The sequence below is a fragment of the Saccostrea echinata genome, unplaced genomic scaffold, assembly GCF_033153115.1.
Source record: "Saccostrea echinata isolate AGI-Se365-2 ecotype Australia unplaced genomic scaffold, CSIRO_AGI_Sech_v1 ptg000002l, whole genome shotgun sequence".
Taxonomy (NCBI): Eukaryota; Metazoa; Mollusca; class Bivalvia; order Ostreida; family Ostreidae; genus Saccostrea; species Saccostrea echinata.
In genome coordinates, this window is record NW_026889751.1 from 6400663 (window position 1) to 6424121 (window position 23459).

A 23459-nucleotide genomic window follows, 5' to 3' on the forward strand; every position below is an offset into this window, starting at 1 on the left:
GTGAAAGTTGTTGTTTTCGGAATACTTACCTCCTTGCCTTTAAGTTGTAATATTTCAAACGCTTACATGACTTCGTAAATTGCGTAATAATCTGTAAAATCGTCCTCAAAACGAAATATGAAACAAGATTTATTTAAATAAATTCTTTAACACAGTTTTAAATATTATATGAAAATTTCTATCTCAAAAAGATGTTTTTAAGGAATATGTTAGAAAATATAAAATATAATTCGTAGTGGAAAATTTCGTCACCTTTTCGTTTTCTAAAAATTTCCTTTCAAGACTTAAAATGGCGACTTCGAAAGGTGCAAACACGTACAATCGACAAAATTGGGAAGATGCGGTAATATTAACCTTTAGTTATCATTTATTTCCTTAAATCCCTTCTCTTTTTTGTGTAAACTATATGTTTATTTCAAAGTTTGGTTATAGAATAATCTAATTGAAGTGTAAGAAGAGCAACAATAATTTTGGTACACCTCTCCATTTGTGCGTTACGATTCATTCAATTCATAAAAAAATTAACTGTTTTAATAAATTTGATAATCGCTTAAATTATTTAAAAAATAAACATTTATGCCCCTGTGATTGTAAAGTGTGATTTATTTTAAACAGGTTTTCATAATTTTCCCCCTGGGTTCATATAAAACAAATCTATATAGTATATTGAATTAATTATCTCTGTAATATCATACATCAAGGTTGAAATACTCATCACATTTTCAAAATTTCTCTCATGTTAACATACTCTAGACAGTTCTAGCAGAATGTCTTGAATAACGCCATTTTCACAGTATTTGTGTTTTTTCATACTCACTTATGTTATGATGCACTCTGCATCAAAATATATGATTAAACCCTTAACAATTATGACCAAATTATGACAAAATGGTACCCCTAACAAGTTAAATGATATATAACACTCCCATGTTCTAGACAATAAAAATATTAAAGATTTACTACCTAAAATATGGGGTATATTTTGCGTTATGCTGTTGCAGCTGAAAAATGGCTTTGTTTTCCAGTTTTTGTTTCAGGAGATTTACAATAAAAACTCTTAGTTATAGATGTCAAATCATTGTGAAATTATCCCTCTTTTATATGCAGTTTACTGTATGTAAATCAACAAAATATTAGCGAAATAATGTTTAAATATGTGAAAATGCAGATACGTTATGAAATTTAATAAAATTCTACTGTTTGAACTTGCAGTTTAAAAAAATATATGTTAATGCATTACTCTTACTTTAGGTTCATTTTAAAATTAGAGTTAAATGATAAATGAAACAATAGAGAAAAGTTTGAGTGGATTCTTCGAAACTTAAGGAAATGACACATTTTCTTCTTACTGGCATCAAAATGTCCCAAAATTCTGTAGTGTCCGCAACATGTACTTATTCTGGAATGCATTATGAATTATATTTCTTTTATTTTACATGTAAGAGGCCAGTACAGCTACTAATGTATCTACCAAAAAATATCAGACTTTAGCTCAGTGTTGCTTGGAATTCTGGCAAATATATTGTGTTTTGTAGAGTCCGCAACGCTGTAGAGTCCGCAACAGCTTTTTAAATTCACAGTTTCTTCAAAAAAATGTAACATGATTTCAATTGATCATCACTATAATTGTCCAAATATTCAATACAAATTTGTAAGGTTACAAAACTTAGTGGAACTATAACTTCATACTTTGAATAACACCCATAACGACTTGTTTATACATAATATTCAAAATCTTTCAATTGTCAGTCTTATGTTATATATTGAAAGTTAATTTTCATGTGGTATTTAAAACTGAATAAGTGGAAACTAAAGAATATATCAAGATGTTAATTGTTAATTAATAAGTCTAGTTCTAATTAATACAGTTGTGTTGCGGACACTACAGTAATAACTATATACCACATTCATTTATTATTTTCACTTTTTATTTCATTAAATATTTTTGAAATGTAAAACACTTCTCTCATATTTTGCTCCTTTGATAATACAATTAGTTAACTGGATTAAGATAACAAATGGTGATTTTTGTACAAGATAACACTTCAAACTTACTGGTATATATATGGGTTTTACTTTCCAGGCCGGGTAGCCATTTTTGACTAGCCTTTTTTATTTCCCTATAATATAACACCATTTACTGTACATATAGAACTAGTTAGAGATTAAGATTTTCAGTTTACTCCATTCAAACCAAGTATGGTGTCATATAGCAATATTCAATATATTGTAGTGTCCGCAACAATTTCAATACTGAAAAAAAATTATGGATGCCTCAGTAAATTCTTTAATTCATTGAATTTATCTATAAAACTATTTGTTATAACTTCTTTAATTATATTAAAATAAGTAAAATCATAGACATTTTTTAAAACTGCAAAACAATTATACATCAAGAAATAATTAATGGTCCTTGTTATGTGGTTATTTTCATCTCAATAAACCACATTCTGCATCTTTTTATATGATACATTTTCAAGAGTTGATCCGGTGGTATATAATTCAGCCTAGAAATGAACATTTATCAACAATTATTTTTATAAAAATGACAAAAGATTATTCTTATGGTTACTTGTAGTGTCCGCAACAAAAATTCTATGCATTTTCAAAGCTAGACAAGATACAAACGAAGATATCCAGGGTGTTATGACAAATGTATTTGAAATTTAGAAGTATTCAATTTAATTTTCACATGATAATTATATAGGTCTTATGTGTGATTGTAAAAGTAGATAAACTTAAGGAAGGGAGATAAATTAGGCAAAAAAATTAGCAAGTCATTAATGTGAATAAAATTTTTGTTTTCAAAGAGAACCATAAGATTTTTCTTTTATTTCACTGCAATTAGGTACATAATCAAAACCTGCAAGAAGTTTGGAATAAATAAATATCTTTAATATTTTATTTTAGACATAACAGGTGTAATGTAGTGTCCGCAACACAAGGTCTCGCCCAAAATTTGACTTCGCATAACTTTTTTCGTAAGAATGCTTATATAAAAAAAATTTGGGACTCATTTGCATAGATATTGTACTTTCTAGAAAACATGTCAATAATGTGCTGTTTGACTTTTTATTTTTTGGTCCAAGTGCAACACAATTAGCACAAATACTGTGAAAATGGCGTAAGCTTTATAGCTTGAATAAGCTACTTCACATTCTGCTGAATTATTACAAATCAGTTATCCCGTTGGTCACACATGACCTCTTATAATTTCATTCAAGACATATCTGTGTGGCCACAAATCAATTTGCTATATATAGCCTCAAAACTTTTAAAACTAATATGTTGACGATGTGACTGTTAGGGTGAGCGCAGATACCTATTACCATGATTACATCCGTCTCTTCAAACTGCACGTGACATTTGGTATGTCGATCTAGACTCTGATGTCACATGACGTTGTATGTAAGTTGCATTACCAAATCGAAGCTTGAACAGTGCTAGTTTTAATGAAGAATGTTTAATCTACTATTTTGAATAGATAAATCAAGCTATATAGCTAATTTAATGTAATGGTTTGGGCCATGGATGTTGGCCTGGGTAGCTCAGTCAGTAGAGCACCTGACTAGTGATGCAGGGGTCCCCGGTTCGATTCCCGATCCAGCCATACATTTTCTCCTTTCCTGTTACATTAAGGTATAAAGCTAAATCAAGAGATTGTGCCAGACCTGTTGGAAATGATATCTTATTAGTTATGAAATAAGCACAGTAAACTCTGTTTGAAATAAAAATGTATGTATTTATTTGTAGGAATTCCCAATTTTATGTCAAACTTGTCTTGGAGATAATCCTTACATCAGGATGGTAAGTATCAGAAGACTCGGTGTACATACAAGTCAAGAAACCCTGGAATATGGAAGAATTTTATCCATTCCTTTTTATTGAGTTGAATTATTTAAAAGTGTTCAAACTGTCATGTCCGTTCAGTATAATATTATTGAAAGTACTCTTTAAATTCTTGTTGAATTTTAAGTAAAAACCCTTTGCATATTAATTAATGTTATCAACTTTTTTTGTAAATTCATAAATCATTGTTTATGATCCTTATACATGTGTACATGTTTGGTAAATGATGAACATTTATGAACATTCATTATTTATGTTTTTGGTTCATATCAACTTTGATTTCTACCTTTACAGATGAAAGAGAAATATGGAAAAGAGTGCAAAATCTGTGCCCGTCCATTCACTGTATTTAGGTGGTGTCCAGGGGCACGAATGAGGTTTAAAAAGACAGAGGTGTGTCAGACCTGCTCTAAGCTTAAGAATGTGTGTCAGACTTGTTTACTAGATCTGGAATATGGTGAGTATACAAGTAAAAAAATGTTTTCATAAAATCTGAATGAAATTTGTCAAGACTGTAGAATTTAGTTATTTGAAATAAAATATTCAAGAGGAATGGAAATAATTGATTTGAATGCTACAGATTCTGATATACATAATGTACATCTTTAATAAATGCTTTAAAGTAATGACAATAATTGGCAATATTGATAGGTTTTTCTATTTTGGAGAGTTATAGTACGAATAATCAGGTACTTATTTGGAAGTTTTCTTGCACATAGTCAAAACAAGTGTTTATTAAGAAAAAAAAATAAATACAATTTGATTCTGATATTTTAAAGTGCAATATATCCTCTTAATTCACAACAAATGACTTTGATTACCAGGGTTGCCTGTTCAAGTACGAGATGCTGCTCTTAAAGTTCAAGACAGTATGCCAAAGTCTGATGTCAACAAAGAATATTACACACAGAACATGGAGAGAGAAGTATGTAACAAAGTTCTATCCCGATTACAACAGCAGTTCATAAAATACAAAGGGAATACCAGTAGAGTGTTTGTGGAATGTGAAGTCATTAACAATTTTTTGTTTATTAATATATTTTGATAAACATTGCACCGTGTGTTATGACATCTCAAATTATGATATCTATTAAAAGAAGCATTGTACTGTTCACTAATTTACATTGATGAATTCTCCCAAGTATGCATAGTAATAATAAACTGATGAGCTCTCTGAAAACACTTTTTAGATTGCAAATAATGATGGGACAACACCTGGTGGGGCATTAGGCAAGGCCATGGCTCCTAGTGATATGTTACTAAAGTTAGCCAGGACCACCCCCTACTACAAGAGGAACCGCCCACACATCTGTTCCTTCTGGGTCAAGGGAGAATGTAAAAGAGGAGAGGAATGTCCGTACAGGTGGGGATCAATCTTGAAATCTGTTCTGCATGAAGTTTAATGATGCAGGATTTAAATGTGGAAAAAATTGGGTACTTTTTTTTTTTTGATTAATTTTGCTTATGAAATGTGTAAATGTACAGTATGTTTAAATATTTTGGCCATCTGTTTAATTAATTTTCTAACTAATTTTCAGTTCACACTCAGAGAATTATTTATCATTGGACTTATTAAATGATTTAATTTCTTAATTCTAATATGCTCGTTTTTAATTTCATATATAAAAGTAAGAAATTTGCCAAAAAAGATTTTTCTTATGATTTTCTCCATTTTGCAGACACGAAAAACCAACAGACCCTGATGATCCTTTAGCAGATCAGAACATCAAGGACAGATTCTACGGCAGTAATGATCCAGTGGCTGACAAACTGCTACAGCGATACACAGACATGCCTAAACTGACTCTACCAGAGGATAAAACTATCACAACTCTATATATTGGAAATCTAGGGGAGAATATTGGGGAAAAGGAACTGAGGTGGCTATTTTCAAATGATTTCATTAAATTGAAGTATAAGAAAATAAATTTTCAATGTCTTTGTGAAAAGATTCTGAGTTATGCGAAATTGTTTTAGAAACTAAAATTGTTGTTCAGATGGATGAGATGGTATTTTAGTGTTCTATATCCATTGAGGCTTACCTATTTTAGAGCTCAGAAAATCCAAAGTGTACTCTTGATCTTGCTCATATTGTATAAACTGATAAAAATGAACTTCTAAATAATCACTGTTTCAAATTTTTCTTTGATGATTGCTTTACAGGGATCACTTTTACCAGTTTGGGGAGATTCGTATGATCAATGTTGTTGCAAAGCAACAGTGTGCATTTGTACAGTTTACAACAAGAACTGCAGCAGAGGCAGCCGCTGAGAAGTCCTTCAATAAACTAATTGTTGGTGGGCGTCGCCTGACCATCAAATGGGGCAGATCTCAGGGACAACAACTGGCATTAAAGAAAGACGGGGAAGAAGATGATAATGATCTCGAGCCTGTACCTGGTCTTCCAGGAGGTAAAACAGTTTTTTGATGCATTTTGAATTCAGATAAATAGAAATATGTTTGCAGGTAAATTGTTTTAGAGACATTTAATATGTACATATTTACAAAAATAAATGTACCTGATAGTTTATATGTGTTGGATATGCGATGTTGAGTAACATCCAATATTTACTGTCTGATAGATATTTTCATTACTTGCCATTTTTGATCTTACAGCATTGCCAGCACCTCCTGAAGAGATTGCCAACAATTTCTTTAATCTCAGTAATCCACCTCCACCCATGGGCATGCCACTCAGACCGCCACCTCTTGGTCTACCACCTAGGGGACCTCCAATGATGCCCTATGGAATGGTGAGAGGACCTCCTCCTCCAGGTGTGTAATGATTGCTCATAGACTCACTTTATATGGCATTTAGATTGTTAGATTTTTATGAAACCACAAAAATTAAAAATTAATGTACAGGTAGCTCTTGATGGCTCAAACTTTGATCTCTCGAAGTTCTTGATCTCTCAAAGTGAATCTCCAGTCCCGATGTTTTCCCTGTATAACTTAACAAATTTACTCTTGATCTCTCAAACTCTCAGTCTCTTGAAACTAGGAGTGAAATGGTTCACAGAGGTATCGATTCACTGTGGTATTTTTTCTCAGTTTGATACGCGGTGCAAAATCTCTAATTTTCGGTTCGGTTTATTTTTCGGTCGGGATTGTTATTCAGTCGGGTTTGTCTTAAGGTAAAACACGTTACTCAGTATAAATAATTATAGAAAACGTAAATTTTTGATGACTGATAGTCTGTAAAATAGTTTTCGACAGTCAAATAATTCTAATCAATTTCTTCTAGTCAATTTGCTAATAAAAATTTGTAAATAAAGGTACTAGATTTAGTAAAAGAAAGCATAAAACAAGGTTGAATTTGTTTCCTTCTATCAAAATGTATCGAAAATAACCGTACCGAGACAAAATTATACAATACGTATCGAACCGTGAAGGAGGTGTATCGTTTCACCCTTACTTGAAACCCTTGATCCCATGAATTCAAAATGCATTCCCACCATGCATAATCCATTGCTATTTATCCTTGATACCTCAAAGTGGCTATGTGTACGCAAGTCTTTACATAATTGACACCTTTACCTGGACAGGTTTAAACGAGCAACCCAAGGAATGGGCTTTTTATTCAGGGGACACTTGTACAGCAGGGTGATAGTTGATTGGTAATAAATCATATTGTTGCCTGTCTACTCTTAAAATAATTAACATCGACAGTCTCACAATAATTTGGAGACATGGTGAAAAGTAGAAATTGATTGAGATGAGACACTTATCTTGAGTCAGTGCAAAAGCTAAATAAAAAATAAAATTGCAGAAACTATGCATAATAGCATCAATGTCAATATGACGACTATTGTAGAACTATTACTTACAGAACTATGTTTGATACTTGATATTAACAGATTAGAAGTAGTCTGTGCTACAACGCTGAAAAATGCAGTTTTTATTTAATGACTACGTAATATGATGTTTGGCTAAAATAAAATAAATAAATATAATGACAATTATATACATTTTTTTTGCTTATTCAGTTTTATTCACCTGAAAAATAAACAGGCGTATCAGTTTTAAAGCACCTGTTGTAGATGAGTACTGGAAATGAATGAAATCATAATATCTGGTTAGACTAATTTTAAAACCCGCCAACTGAGAATTCCAAACTCTTAAAAACTCTTGATATCTCAAAGTTTTTCTTCGGTCCTGTGGACTTCAGTTCTAGATATCAAGAGTTACCTGTACATATTTACTTATTAACAATTACCTTTTAAGAAAAACTAGTAATGTTCAGTCATCATATTTATCAAGACAGGATTTGTTATTGATAAGGCTGTTAATATGATTCATAATTCACTTACTATTATATATACATGTACCTGTCTGTCATTGTAAGTATAAATGAGTTCTCTAACTTTAGCTCCTTAACTTTCAGGTGTGAGACTTCCTCCTCCTCCCCCGGGAATGATGCCCCTTAGACCCCCTCCAGGTCCGCCAAGAATGACCCCTGTGACCTCTGTAGCTGTTCATTACCCATCACAGGATCCTACAAGGATGGGAGCCATACCTTCAGCAGGAAAGACAACCTGAGAATGGGAAGAATTTTAGATGGAACAAAAAAAAATCACATGTGTTATGGAAAGATTTATTGTAATAATAAATGCATCAGGAGAGACACCCTGTGATTTTTAGTCTTTAGATGGACAAAAAAAGGAAACACTGCAATAAAACTGTGCAAGTCAGCAAGGCATATTGTATTAAAGAATAGTAAATCAGGCTTGCATATGAAATGTTGATATTGTTTCCATTATTTCCAGAAATATATTTAATGCTTGAACTTGAAAACATGTGAACAAAACAGAATAAATCATGACAATTCTTTTATTTTACTGTTTAAATATCCTATAGGATTGTTCCAATATTTACAATGTAACTCTACTGGTCAAAGAGCAGTTGAGCTAATGCGATGGTAAGGTATCTCACTGTAAACAAATGTTCAAAGTACTGCTCATATTACAGCTTTCGGACTGATCTCAATAAAACCTGGTACATAGATCCAGGATTATTTTTTTTGGGGGGGGGGGGGGGAGGTGTTGAGGGGTTGGGGGTTGGTTGTCTTTATCAGTTTTTGATTTCGATGAGCAATGTCAAATTTTATGTGAAATTTTTCAAAAGGCAACTTATCCTTTATTTTAATCTGATTTCAATACTGCTTGACAAAGTAAACCAGAGTGATAATTCTTTTCACTAATGTTTCCAAATCCTGCATTTCTCTATGTTACAAGTACAAAACACATTTCTGTCTCGTCAGAAAACATTTAAGAAGCTGAAGTATTTTGTAAGGTGTTCATCCACCTACATGTACTATATGTTTTTCTGTGCATCTGTCCATCTGAAAATTTTTCAAAATGCTTTAACCCTTAGTCTGATTTTAACTTTTCACACATGAGTACAATCAAGACACATCAACATATAAAAAATGTGGCTAATTTTCATGACATTACAAATGCACTGATTTACAGCATGGACAGATAAATAACACAGAGATCAGTGGACGCTTCCTCCCCATTTACTTGAGTTGAGCATGATATCATATTTGGCATCTTCAATCTCGTAATAAAATTTCTCTTGAATACACAAGAAAGGAGGGTCTATGCCAACATAGGCCTGTTGGTGCCAGGGGGGTAGGGTCGTCCCAAATAATTTTATAGTAGATACTTCACTACAGACAACAAACCTCCTCAATAATTTTGACAGTATATACTATACAATAAAAATAAAGTTAATTTACTGTTGTGCCCTCTCAAAAATAACGTCCGATGACATTTTTTGGTTTACGCAGGCACGGGGGGGGGGGGGGTCGACCCAAATAATATTACTAGTATATACCTTACTATAGTAAACAAAGCTAATTTATAGTTGTGCCCCCTCAATGATTTTGACACTATTTGAAAAAGGTGAGGATAAAATTATAACAAACAGTGATCGATCTAAAAAAAAAAAATTAAAAAAACACCAATATAAATAAACAAATAAAGAAAAATCTGTGAACAGGGCATAAAACACAGACCCTTGGAAGTTCCAGAGGTGGGATCATGTCCCCAGGAGGAGTAAACATCCCCGGTCACCGGTCACACCTACCATGAGCCCTATGTATTGATCAGATTGACGGAATAAACCAATACGCCTGTGTATTTTAGTTTAAAACAATGGCCTAACAATTAGTATAAAATATGTCAATCAAAATAAGACCCAGTGATAGGTTGTATTTGCAAACAGGACATTAAGACCGAAGAACGAGTTTGTTGTAATACCTGTAACATTAACTTATTTATCAGTAGCCTGCCTCGTTTAAAAATTGATCAAATTCACAGCATGCTCATGATTATCGAAGTTTGGGAGATACAAACACCATCTGCAGGTAACTGTGGAATATTACTAAGACATGTCACGCCAAAAGTGTATAGTGTCAGGGTTGTTTCGATCTACATAACCTTTTCTTTACACCTTTTTGTTTACATTTATATTGATTAATTCTGAAGCTATATTCGTTTATACTCTGTCATGGTGTCATGACACCCCCCCCCCTCCTTGAACTACCAAATAAACATTACTAAACATGACAATTATTTTTTTTTTTTTCGAAAATGTACAAGAACAGTTTTGTAAAAGTAAATTGCTTAATTTATTTTCAAAAATGTATTGCCAAACCAACACTCCTTGTTTATGACTTATCTTTACTGTGTAAGTTTCTTATCAGACAGGCAAGAACCGGCATTTTACTTGTACATGTAACATTCAACAATATGTTTTATTCAGTGTTTGTTGGGTGTTTCTGTTGTATTTTGTTAGTAGTTGAAGTATCCTGTTCAAGACCAATGGATGAAGGTGTTTCCGACTTTCCCCTCAAGATCTACTGAGAAAAATAAACGAGCAAGACCAAAAAATTGCTACTTTAGAAGCAATGGCGAACAAAGACCGCGCAGAACTGACACCTAAAATATCGGCCCTAGAAGCAAAGATAAGACGATCGGACTACAGACAAGGCAAATTAGAGAAAACAATAAACCGTTTGAAAAAGATAATCTTGGACTTAAAACTAAAAACGTTGACTGAAAATGTTGATATTGATTCAATATCGGAGGGAGGGTATCGCAAAACATCAACTGAAAAGACTAAACAAACTGTGATTTTTCAAACCCTAAAGGACTACAGTGATGTTCCTAGAAGTCAAAAGAAGAGAATCCTTACCGGGGGCGGGGCTGTCCCCTCAGGTAATGATTGATGTACTACTGATAAAACAGTGTATAATGCATGAAATGTTTGTCTTCATTTTTATAATATGATAATCCATTATCATTTAATTTTTATTTCAGCGCATGTAGTAGCATTTTATGCGTATATGAGCGCAAATGAGCCTAATCCTGGTAAACATCATACAGTAATATTTAATACCGTCATAACCAATGTTGGCTCCTCGTATAATCATCATGATGGAGTATTTACCGCTCCAACAAACGGCGTTTATGTGTTCAGTTGGAACTTATACAGCCAGTTTCATGGGCTTATTGCTTCGGAACTGATGGTAAACTCCGCAAGTAAGGGCGGAAGGCTCTCAGATAGTCGAAGTGTGAGTGAGGACCACAGCTCTAGCGGAACTTTGGTGGTGGAAATCAGTCAGGGTGATATCGTCTACATAAGGACACACCAGACATTGTCTATTTCAGGAAACATTAACAGCTATCCGAGTTCATACCAATCGTCATTTTGTGGATGGCTTTTAATCTAAAGTAAACAAGTTATTTTAGAGAATTTGTGTTCCCCGCTTAAGGAAAAAGAAAAGGGTGGAAGAACTGGAAAAAGTTTGGCAGATGGAGAAAGTATAATGATCAACCTTTACCTTTCAACTTTTGGCCTTAAAGTCAATAGGAGTCTTTTAAGAAATTCATGTCCAAAAGTTTTTTTGCAAAATTTCAGACGAGAGGTCCAAGGGCCTTAACGGTCACCTGAATATAATACAACACTGCAAAGGACCCTAGAAGTACAACTAAAAGGGAATAAAATGAGAGATGAAGCAATGTTGCACAGGAGCAAAAGAAAGAGGGCGATCAGGGATCAACAAAATAATTAGTCTAGTACACAGTAACAATTCTTACAGTAAATCTATCTTCTTGCCTGTACTAACCTCCATTTGTCATTATCATCATGTAAACTATACAAAACAATTGTGCTATAGCACTTTTTTTTAACCCATCTCAATCCCTCTCACACTGGCTTCTCTTGGTCTTTGAAGAATATTTAATACATAAAAAGATAAGGCATTTGTCTCATTTATTTATTATTTACAAATCTATGTGACCATAAAAACAAGGAAAGTACTTTTTGTAATATATATTATAACTATAAATATTTCCATAGGACATGAATGTCCCGCCCAAGGTTCATTAGTGAATAAATTAATTTTGGTTGTAACGCGTTATTTGATTGGATAAAGAAAATTAGTATATATCGTATAACCTGTGTTGCTTACATTTTTGAAGGAGACATTGTCTTCTTTTCTACACTTAATGATAGAATTTTTTTTTTTATAAACTGCTTTGCGGTTTATAAAGCGTAAACTGTCCCATCCCAGGTTATGCAGTATAAATTGGGTAGCTATTAAATTCATTCCTTAATGAAACATGAAAATTTGTATAAATGCATAAAGTTTGATGAAAATATCTTGAATAGTTTCTTTAACACTGAGTTTTATTCACAATAAATAGTAAATTCAAAAGTCACTGGGAAGGACAAGGTAAAAAAAAAAATGGACACCGTTGATAATTTCTCACCAAATAATGTATCAGTGCATTAGCTTATACAAAATTATCTATAAGAATAGTTTCTTTGAAACTGACATACACACAAATTTCAGAAAATATAGGTCAAAGGGAAGGTTGACAAAGTCAAAGGAGAAGTCAAGGTAAAACGTTAACGTGTTGATGCAATTGAATAGCTCTCATCAATATGTATAAGCATATGAAGTTTGATAAAAATATCTTGAATACTAGTACTTTCTTTGAAATTTAACTTCACACAAATTTGAAGTCAATGTCAAAGGAAAGCTCAAGGTCAAAAATGTTGATGCAGTTGAACAGCTCTCACCAATATGTATCAGTATATTCGGTTTCGTAAAAATTTCTTGAAAAGTTTCTATGAAACTGAGCTTAACACTTATTTAAGAAAAAATAAGGTCAAAGGAAAGGTTAATTAATTTTTTTTTAAATATTGATGTAATTGAACAACTCTCATCAATATGTATAAGCATTTAAGGCTTGATAAAAATTTATTAAGTTTCTTTCAAAATTCAATTACTCACTAATTTAAGAAAATGAGGTCAAGATCAAAGGAAAGGTCGAGGTCAAAAATGTTGATGCAGTTGAATAGCTCACATCAATATGTACATGCACCAGCATATGAAGTTTGATAAAAATATCTTCAATAGTTTCTTTGAAAATGAGCTAGACACAAGTTTTAGAAAAGTGAAGACAAGATCAAAAGAAAGGTCAAGGTAAAAAATGTTGATGAGGTTGAATAGTTCTCAAAAGTATGTATCGGCATACATGGTTTGATAAAAATAGCTTGCATGAGAAAAATATCTTAATTAGTTTCTTTGAAACTGAGCTAAACACAAAGTGTGACGGAAGGACAGAAGGATGGATAAAAATTCTTGAATAATTCTCTTATACAATTGACCTTTCAATGACATTATATACAGTGATTAATTATCATAGGTGAATAGCAAACGGGAATAACTTCTATCAGAAGAACGCAAATTATCAGAGCCCTGTCCAGCACAAGAACACAACAAGTGATCAAGAATTTCACAATTGTCGTAAAAATACCCTTGCTTCTTACAACTTTGTACTCTGTTTGTTTAGGAGCAGAGCAGAATATTTTCAAAGAAATAATGCATTTTCACTATAGATTCAACACAGGGAACTCTGAAGCGTTTGAGAGAGATATAATCTTTTCGGGGTTGAAAATCAAACCATTAACCAAAAACATGAACCTGAGATATCGATATTAACTGAAATGGGAATTCTAGTGATAATTAATCTAATCAGATAGAATAGAACCATTTAAAGACGGACAAACGAAATATAGCTAGTTCATTCAATCCACAAGATGTTCCCGAAGGCAACGACAAAAATCCTAACTGGTAACGTTTCTACATGTAAGGAAGTATTATAATATGTACTGTTTATAAATTACTGTATAATGTTTATCAAATCATTCATTTAGTCTCATTTCCAAAAATGTACACGAGTCCAATAATACGAAATAATATAAAGCAGTCTGATAAAATACTATCGGACTACAATGACTTCTATCTGTTGTTTCGAACTCTTTCAGGTTTTCAAATAAAAATTATGCCATATTTAGTTCTTCATAAAGATGGACATCAAACTTTCTGATTTTTTTTTTCATACAAAACTGCATTTGCTATATGCATTTATATATCAAATACTTAGTTCGTAGATCAATTTTATGAAACATCTATATAATAATTGCATCAATTAACAAACGTAATCGCCTTTTATGCATATCTGAGCGCAACCGAGACCTCTCCCGGTAAACATCACAATGTAATATTTGATGAAGTCATCACCAATACTGCAACTGGTTCGTCCTACAATCCTATGACGGAGTATTTACCGCACTGTGATGTTTTGTATGGTACGATATTAAAGGGTTTTTTTTCCATGATAAGTGTAATAAAAATTATTTATGAAAAAGATCCAACAAACCTTGGGGTTGAATATTCGGGGGAAAGGGGGAATTCTGTCCACAAGTATTCGTGTTTTGTAGATATCAAATTCAACTTTTAGGGCCGGGGGGGGGGGGGATTGTAAAAGAGAACCCAAACCATTTTTTGTACGCATTGGTATATTTTTAACATTACCAGTCACTTATTAAGCATAACGAGTTCTGAAATTGAAAATAAAAGTTTTCTAGTGAGAAATTATTAGACAGAAATTATGGGGATATTTAACCCTAAATAGCATCCAACCTTCATGTTGAGAATAAGGTAAATGATTGTATGACACCCCGGGCATCCCTATTCATCAATCTCCTTCTTCATTGACCAGATAATAGACACTTACATTATCTTTTTTAATCGATCAAATTAAGCATGATTCAAATTTTCAAGATGGTGCATTGACATATCACGCTAACTGTCAAAGGTCGTAGCGTCTTGGGACTGAAATGGATCATCTCGGTTAAGCGAGGCTATGTAGGCTTTACAACACATGTTACAGTTACTCGTCTTCTTCCGGGCTGTAGACAACAGGTTGTCTCCGATCAGTCTGGAGATATAGTGACAAAGTGAATGAATCACCCATATCATGGATGGATGTGTTGTTTGTTGTTCCGTGTTTTTTTTCCTGAACAATTGACATATTCATAAGTTTCTAAAATTCATATTAAGGATATCTGATCCTCAGCCAGGAAGAATAACTCTTTAATTTATTATTTAAATCAAAAAGTCTCAAAATGAAGCTTAAATATGAAATCTTTTCATGCAATAATTTTCATTTTATGCATCTCAATGTGATTCAAGGTTCTTTGAAGTTTTAGAAACAGTCTTTTAAAACGTTGATATTTTTACCTTATAAAGGTGTGTTAAAAATACAGATTTAAAGAAATCGACTTTTCCTTTAATTTAGCCTTAGATACCAGTGCTAATTAGCATGATATGAAATTAGAAACGATTTATGGTGTTTTGCAATGATAGGAAACACTTTATAAACTATGCATTATAAAATAATTGAAGTACACAGAAGAAACTAAAGTACTGTATAATTAAGTATAAAAATTATCCAATTTTCTTCAAATGCCTGGATACCTATATATATATATTTTTTATCCTAAAATGTTTTTGTTGATCAATTTCCAATTAGAAAATGCATAGTAGATGTCTTTATTCGCATTTCCTGAAAATTTATTCAAGATTTACTCATGTTTTCTATATAATATGATTAATGAAGAAATTTGAAGAATTACCGTAGGTAAATTCACATTACTTTGAGAATTCAGAGACATTTTTGTGAGCATTTTCAATCATTCAATGCCTGATTTTCAGAACCTGATGATCGGACTACCTTAAGTCCAATTTGAACTTACCGGTAGTTCAGTGCATGATTCCTTTTCAAGCGATAATATGCAAAAAAGAAGAAAATACACTTTACATTAAATGTAAGTTATCAATATCTTTATTGATAGATTTAATACGTATTTTGCAAAAGTAAAAGCAGTAATACATAAAAAAAGGATTTATTGTGAATGAAAAAGTAGAAAGTATTTATATTTGATTAAGGAGAATGACTTAAACTCACATATGAAGTATTCTGAGACAATGTCACTTCACTTCCTACACAGCATAGTTTTCGTAAGTTGGAAGCACTAAATGCCCAAGAAAATCCGGGCAGTAGAACATTTTCATCTATATTTGTTTCTACTCTCAGTGCAGTATGTTCATTACATATAGTCACAAACTCCACAGAACTTCAAGAAATTTGAAATCGTAATTCTCCCCCTCCCCCCCCCCCCCCAATCAATGATTCACAAAAATAGATAAACATGGTTTAATAGTTTCTTAACTATAATTATCGATTGTAACTGTAGTTTACAAATTGTGAAATTATGTTTAGTTCCTTTTTGTTAATTTGGCGTGCCATACTATGACAAGGGCATAAAAATATGACTTTTCAACACTTAATACCACCATTTCTTAAGACAAATTAAAGATCAAGGTTTTTGACACAGAGAACTGCTTCTTCAATAAATAAGAAACTCAGAATTTTTCATATCTTGTGACTGGTCATCAACAGAAATATTTGGCTAATACTAGTTATCATTTTGATTCTATACTAAAGTACTCTCAGATTGATATTTAAAAGATGCAAGAGTTCCTCATTGACAATATCTATTTAGTATTTGGAGACAAAAAAAAAGTCTAGTAGAAGTATTTTTCTTTGACCTTAAATTCAATTTGAAAATTAGAAAAATAATTAGATAGATCGACAATGTTATATCAATTTACAATATTAATTTTCATTCGTATGTCCATTCGATAAATCCCACTGAACTAGAAATAAAAGACACAACAGAGTTTGATACGTATATTTCATATTAGGATGTTTTACTGGAGAGCGACATAGACGACAAACTAACAACTAAACGTTATGATGAACGTGTTCTTCAGACTATTCTTCAAACTATTGAGATATAAGTTGAGGTTATGATATTAACAATATTGTTTAAAGTCAACATTTCACAAATTCTATGGTCGTTACAATGACTTTGTTCGCAAATACGATTTGTTCAGTCGAATGTTGACTGACGTTTTTAATTTCTACGGATTACGTGTACCTGATCAAGACAAAGGGATCACGGAAGGCAAGACTGGTCGGCAATTGATGCTTGCTTCTACATGGCACCTGATCCTACCCCGATATTTCCAGGAGATTGTGATTGGTTTCCTATCACGCAATGATGAATTTGATTACTGTTCGTTATTTACACATTTCAAAGAAAACAATAGTCAAAGTTAAAAGAATCTCCTAAGGCAATGATGAAATGGAAATCTTTCTATCACTGAAATTACCTAGATAAGACGAAATAGGAATATATCAGTTTGAGCAAAACACGGAAAAAAAACTGGCGTGTTTTCATTCAAAATGTATCCTGAAATATTTCGGCTAAGAAACTCGAATATAAATTCCTACTTCGCCTTATAGGTTTTCATTTTGCAGACAAACTTATAATTGTATCGTCAATATGAAATATGGAGATAACGAACAGTATTCAACCTCAAAGTCCATTAGACAATACAAATCGGGAGCAGAGCAAACACGGACCTCCAAAAACATCAAAGATCTCCGAAAGCTACATAGATATTGTCAATCAGAAACTCTGGCATCTTTTTAATATCAACTTCAGAGTACTTGTGTGTACAATCAGAATACTTTTTTTATTTTTATTTTTTTTTTTTTACAAAATTCTGCAAATAACCAATGACAAAATAAGTATATTTATGAGTTTCATTTTTATTGAAAAAGCAGCTGTTTGTGATGTCAAAAAGCCTGGACTTTAATTTATCGTGGGGAATAGTTGTATAAAGTGTTGAAAAGTCGTACATTTTGATGTAATTTTGTGATTCCAAATTTTCTAAAAGTTCCTCGGAGTTTTTAAGCATCCACATCTGATTTACACCACTTCTCGAATATACTGTTGTACAGTACTCATGAAGTTTCTCCTTCACTGCTGTAAATACTTTAATGAGGACTAAAGAAAGAGGTTTGGTAGAACATTACCTGGAACCCGCTATGTATCTTTGTAAGGATTTTTATGGAGTTTTGGAATCCAGTATAGGTATGGTAATTCATATTCATTTTGATTGTTGGGAATATTAAAAATATTTAAAAGTGAGATATGGTTTTGAAGAATTCCCTCCTTAGAAAGGGATCTATGGGTATAAGTTGGATTACCAATTGCAGAATTTAATCCTAGTTCCTCTAGAATACAATTCAAATCTGCTTTGTCAGCGGGGACCAGTACATACTGATCGTGTAATCTATCTAATTCTTGTTTCACTTCTGCATTGTCGAAGACAGAAGGATAGATGGTTTTCATATTGCCCTTCAATCGCTTATTGCGCGATTTCAACATCCATCTGATACATTTAGTCCATTCTGACAAAGTGTTAAGGTCTTCTTTTTCATATTTAACCCAACTTCTGGCGTAATCATAAGATTTCTTTAGGCCATCTTATAATAAGTGATTTAAGGTTCTCATTATTAACTATATTTACGTCACCAGTAATGACGTGTCCAGCTGGACTATAGTTGTAGGGTGAAGACAGAGCATGAACACGTTGGAGGACTATGTTTCAGATGCTCGATATCTAGGCACTGTAGAGTTTTTTTTTTATAATTAAAAAGTTTGGAAGGAATTGTCGATGTATATTTGTAAGAAATACAAGATGTGGACTTCAGCTTGATAGTGGAATACAAGACTGGACCTTTCTGTGATTAAGAATATTACTTATATTAACTGCATCAATTCCTTTTTTGATATTTTGAAGTTTAAGGAAAAACGAGTTGTATGAGCGGTATTTTCTTCTACTGTTTGAAGACCCTATGATTTGCAATATGCATTTTCACAGATTCGAGCCTGTATGCTGGTGTCGAAGAATCCAAATAAGGACTTTTCTTTGACTTTTACAAATATACTATGCAAAACTTTCAAAGGGACAGAGTAAAGATTGGTACGAATTTGATGAAAGCCTAATTGTTTATTTACGTAAGGTAGTAGTGAATCTAAGAAGACATCGTGTATAACAGGTTTATTGAAAGACCGATGCCCATGACTATGCTTACGTCTCTGTGTACTGCTAACTTTCCTTATTTATGTGTAATATTTCGCTATCACCTGCATGAAAACTATAGCCCCAGTTTTGCCAACTGTGCATTTGCATATAACTTTTCAAAAATTGTATGAGGAAAAAAAGCATGCGACATTCCATATTTAAAATTACTTTAATTTAAACAAATTTTTAGATACATTTATAAACACTTTTAATATAGAATAGTTTACATGTTTACATATTCAGTGAATTTTGCTTCAGATTAAAGTTGTCAGTTCGAACACATATCGCCTTATTTGTTGAGTAGGTAGCATGCAAAGGGAATGCCCCCGTCGTCTGGCTTTCTTGTGGAGAAACAGGACAGACAGTTTTGGGGTATATATAAGGCGAAAATCGTCTAGTTCCCGGAGAAAAGAATGAAGTAAATCCTGCTGGTGACGTAGAGTTGCTCAAGTACATATTGCGCCTGGACTGCGTAGAAGTCATTAAACGCTGCAATAAGTCTCTGTAGGCTGCTCCACCAGCCACGGACGATTCCGGCCGAAAACGTGTTTGAAGGTACGATACCAAGCGAACACATCTGTCATCCGTTGCATTTAAACCTTCCACGTCTGTCATGAACCGTTGAATCTCCCGGATGCAGTCGTTGTAGCCCACTTGGTAATGATGCATAAAATCAGCCCAAATGTCCGAAGAAAACCATTCACCTATAAAACAAAAGAACGTCTTCATTTTATCTAATTATTTGTGGAATTCTGTTTTTCAGCTGTGAAAATCGGCACTTGGAATACGGGCGAGGAAAATAACTTAAAAAAAGGATCGATTTTATCTCGATTCAAACATCGTACTGCCCATTAAGAACCATGTTTGCCGTATCCCGGGATAATAATTGGCACGTGAACGGCATGTGCCGTGACATAAGTTACATGTGATTGCAGCACGTAATCTGACAGATGCCCGCCATTTTGAATACTCACTATTTTCGAAGCGCAGACCAATTTCTGTTGCTTGAATTGCACGCAAATAATCAACTGTCATTTCTAATATTTCTGCTTTTTCAAGTTTCCCAGACGTCTGCAATGAAAGTTGAACTTTAAAATTTGTTTGTGCAAACGACATCTCTTTGCGACCTAATTGATGAGATAATATTCTTTTTCATTAAGCTATTTCTTTATAAGTAAGATCACATAAATAGTAAGAGTACCATGCATCTTGAATATCTTTATCTATTTTTGCATGTGGTACATAAGTGGAGTTGAATTATTGTGTCAGTGTCATACTGTAAATTTTAAACTTCTCATATTGGCTATACTTTGTTCACAGCTACAGTGTATCTACTTAATTCAAAATTTATATGTTAAAATTTTGAATATCTGTCGATCCTAAAATCGCCGAAAAGTAAGCGTACTTGAAGTAAAAAATCTTCATTCCATAATTTCTATCTTAGGCTAAAAAAAACCCTAAATGTATGCTAATGGAAATGACGAATCATTTATTACGCAAATGTACAATGTGCAAACATTTACATAAAATATATAACACATTGAAATAGCAAAGGGTTTCAAAGACAATGTCTTTTAGAATAGAGAAAAGGTGCCGAATGCCATCCATTTACGGCATAAATTGCAGCAAACTGGAATATTAACACAGGTGGAAATTTTAAAGTATAAGAAAACGAAACAAATGTTAATCTAGTTTATTATTATTATAATTCTAAATTGAGTTTATTATTATAAGAGTCTCGCAAAATATTCATGATTAAAAACATTTAAGAAAATACATAAAAAAAATTAATTGGACAGAGAGTAAAATGTTATTTTTCGAAGTCTGTTTTTGTTTGTTTTCCAAACATGTATTATGGATTTGATTCTCTATTGTCAAAATGAAAAAAAGTTGATTATCTAAATAAAAGCTTGTTCTTTTCACTTTGTTTTTCCTTTTATATTTTAAGCCACACAGTTCGGAGACTGAAATGCTTATACATGCATTTTAAGAAATAAAAATAATGAAATCCTAAACAGTAAATCTAAATTAAAGGTTTTAAAAATGTTTTATAAAAAATAGAAATAAATGTTGCATCCTTGAAATTTGTACTCAGGTGTCAATACAACGATTTACAGGGCCTGTATCTTAAAAAAAATGAAAAAAAAAATCTTTTGGATAACAAGAAATTGTCACAGTAGTGTAATAACAATATATAGGAATATACTTACTTGTTTAGAAAAAGCTGCCGGGACTGCTTGGCTGAGTTCGGATAAACATGAATTGATTCTGTCCCGACGTCTTTTTTCGATTACTTTATGTGAAGTCTGCTCTGCAACCTGAAAAGAGAAATTAAATTTTAAAATAAAAAGGTATTGAAAATGAATATTTATAGATAAAATGAGTCTTGTTTTCCTCAATGTTTAAAATGTTAAATATTACTGTTTTACCTGTATCTTTTTGCATATTTTTTCCATTGCTGAATCTTCTCTGTCACCTTTGGAAATAAGATGGTTTTCCTTCTGTAAAAATTCTGCGTAATGAGGATAAAGTGTTATCTCGAGATTTTGACGGAGTTTCTACACGAAAAAGCAATCTTCTTTACTTCCGCGCTTTCTTAGAACACAGTTTGCCACGTTTGATGCACGTGCTGTATTTCAAGTCATTGGATTGTTCGGGGAGTCATTACCTCACGTGATTTTAGGGCAACAGCAGAATAGAGGGTCTAATGGTTGTTAGTATGCAACGGCACGTGCTGGGACTCCCCGCACGCGCGCGATTTTATAGTCGACGACTGTAGCGGCACGCGAGACAACGGAAATGCTCACGCGAGTCAACCTATGCGCTGAGTACCCCCGCCCGTGTTACGCGAGCTGGTGAAATGTATAATTATTTTGATAGCCTGGATCAATAAATATCAGTGTCGGTAACAGCTGATAGAAAAGATACATTCATCTGATGACACGGTAGACAAAATTTAAATTTTTTTGCAAGGTATTGAATAATATTTCAGATTGATTTAATGTTACATCGACTCACACACAATAACCGATTAAATTACGCTGAACAGATTTGTCGGTACTTAAGATCTCGCATAACTCGCCAACGATAACAGTATTGATGCTTTTTTGTCCTGAAAACTCATCAAGTTTGTTATAAGAGACAATACTTTATGGATGTAATGTGCACACATTTGCTTGAATTAAATATCCCTAACTGATATGTATATAACGCTTGGAAGAAGGCATAATAGTGTACTACTTGAGGTTTCTTTTGCTCATATAAAGAAAATGTTGAAAAAACGTTTATTCTGTACAGGGAAGTCTACAATTATTTTTTCTCAATTTTTCCCCCTCTAATTCACATTTGCTCAAGTGTGTCGCATCTTCACACTAATAAACACGAACACCTGCATGTTATGCCCTGTCAAATTAATGGATGAAATGTTCATTGTCACACTACGTGTGTAATATTGGGGTCTCCCAACAAAATTTGCATGATAGAAAATAAAAAAAGTGACTGAACAAACATAAAAGAGGAAATCTTTAGTTGAAAACAAACGTATTTTAAGGAATCTAATGCATGCTTGCGATAGAAACATTTAGAATATATAATGGGAAAATAAGACATGGTTTCAGGGGAAAAAGGTTTTAGGCATTTTTAAACATTGTAACATGTAATATACTCGTTAAATATCAAAACTTAATCACTCATTACTAAATGTACGGTACGTATAAATGTCATCCTGATATCTATTAATATTCTACTACAGTTATTGATGAGATCCAAGAAACGCAGCGGACATTATTCTCCATTAGATTACGAACGGCATCAGAAGTTTATCAGATCAGAAACAAATATCAAAGTTGTGCAGATGAAATGAATTCATGAATTTAGAATGTAGTGCTTACTAAGATTATATCGATGTCTGGTCTTCTGCAGTCTAAACCTTGTATATTGCCCAGCTGATCATGCATACTTTTATAGCTAAAATAGCTGTTCCACGGACCTACCTTTAACATTTTACATTTAATCCCATGATTTTACTGATAAATCAATGATTTTTTTTTTGCTAATTCATACTCATAAAAATTAACCAATATATGTTAAAACCAAACGTATAAATGATTAAAGGATATTTTAAATCCAACAAAAGCTCAATGGTCTGCAATCACGTTTTTCCTCTGGTGTTACATAGAACAGCCCTTTTCTTTCAAACAAAAGCAGCTCGTGCGACATAATACATGTATGACCTAATCCAGTTCTC

At 32.7% G+C, this 23459-nt stretch overlaps 3 protein-coding genes across 3 annotated transcripts; 2 read left to right on the forward strand and 1 right to left on the reverse strand.

The window, feature by feature from the left end:
- The first annotated feature begins 281 nt into the window (after positions 1–281).
- LOC133206161 (pre-mRNA-splicing factor RBM22-like) lies at positions 282–8390 on the forward strand. The gene is made up of 9 exons (XM_061342091.1): positions 282–343; positions 3754–3807; positions 4144–4306; positions 4674–4774; positions 5040–5212; positions 5529–5729; positions 6013–6260; positions 6466–6624; positions 8234–8390. Exons 1-9 carry the CDS (start codon positions 290–292, stop codon positions 8386–8388), a joined length of 1308 nt encoding a protein of 435 aa, XP_061198075.1. The 5' UTR covers positions 282–289; the 3' UTR covers positions 8389–8390.
- Positions 8391–10762: 2372 nt separating this feature from the next.
- Positions 10763–11587, forward strand: LOC133203883 (complement C1q-like protein 4). Its single transcript, XM_061339682.1, has 2 exons — positions 10763–11072; positions 11175–11587. Exons 1-2 carry the CDS (start codon positions 10763–10765, stop codon positions 11585–11587), a joined length of 723 nt encoding a protein of 240 aa, XP_061195666.1.
- Positions 11588–19371: 7784 nt separating this feature from the next.
- Positions 19372–22313, reverse strand: LOC133199591 (hairy and enhancer of split-related protein helt-like). Its single transcript, XM_061335426.1, has 4 exons — positions 21643–22313; positions 21424–21531; positions 20188–20284; positions 19372–19917 (listed from the first exon to the last, which is right to left on the reverse strand). The coding sequence occupies exons 1-4, from the start codon at positions 21667–21669 to the stop codon at positions 19445–19447; spliced, it is 705 nt and encodes a 234-aa protein (XP_061191410.1). The 5' UTR covers positions 21670–22313; the 3' UTR covers positions 19372–19444.
- Positions 22314–23459: the final 1146 nt, after the last annotated feature.

What these genes read in the sequence shown, in the direction of transcription:
- LOC133203883 (XM_061339682.1), top strand. Translation starts at nt 10,763, where the DNA reads ATGGCGAACAAAGACCGCGCAGAACTGACACCTAAAATATCGGCCCTA. An exon ending in GGGCGGGGCTGTCCCCTCAG is followed by an intron (nt 11,073 to 11,174) that starts GTAATGATTGAT and finishes TTTTTATTTCAG; the next exon opens with CGCATGTAGTAGCATTTTAT.
- LOC133199591 (XM_061335426.1), bottom strand. Translation starts at nt 21,669, where the DNA reads ATGGAAAAAATATGCAAAAAGATACAG. An exon ending in CGGCAGCTTTTTCTAAACAA is followed by an intron (nt 20,285 to 21,423) that starts GTAAGTATATTC and finishes CTTTCATTGCAG; the next exon opens with ACGTCTGGGAAACTTGAAAA. An exon ending in TGGTCTGCGCTTCGAAAATA is followed by an intron (nt 19,918 to 20,187) that starts GTGAGTATTCAA and finishes TTTGTTTTATAG; the next exon opens with GTGAATGGTTTTCTTCGGAC.
- LOC133206161 (XM_061342091.1), top strand. Translation starts at nt 290, where the DNA reads ATGGCGACTTCGAAAGGTGCAAACACGTACAATCGACAAAATTGGGAA. An exon ending in ATAATCCTTACATCAGGATG is followed by an intron (nt 3,808 to 4,143) that starts GTAAGTATCAGA and finishes CTACCTTTACAG; the next exon opens with ATGAAAGAGAAATATGGAAA. An exon ending in GGAGAGGAATGTCCGTACAG is followed by an intron (nt 5,213 to 5,528) that starts GTGGGGATCAAT and finishes TCCATTTTGCAG; the next exon opens with ACACGAAAAACCAACAGACC.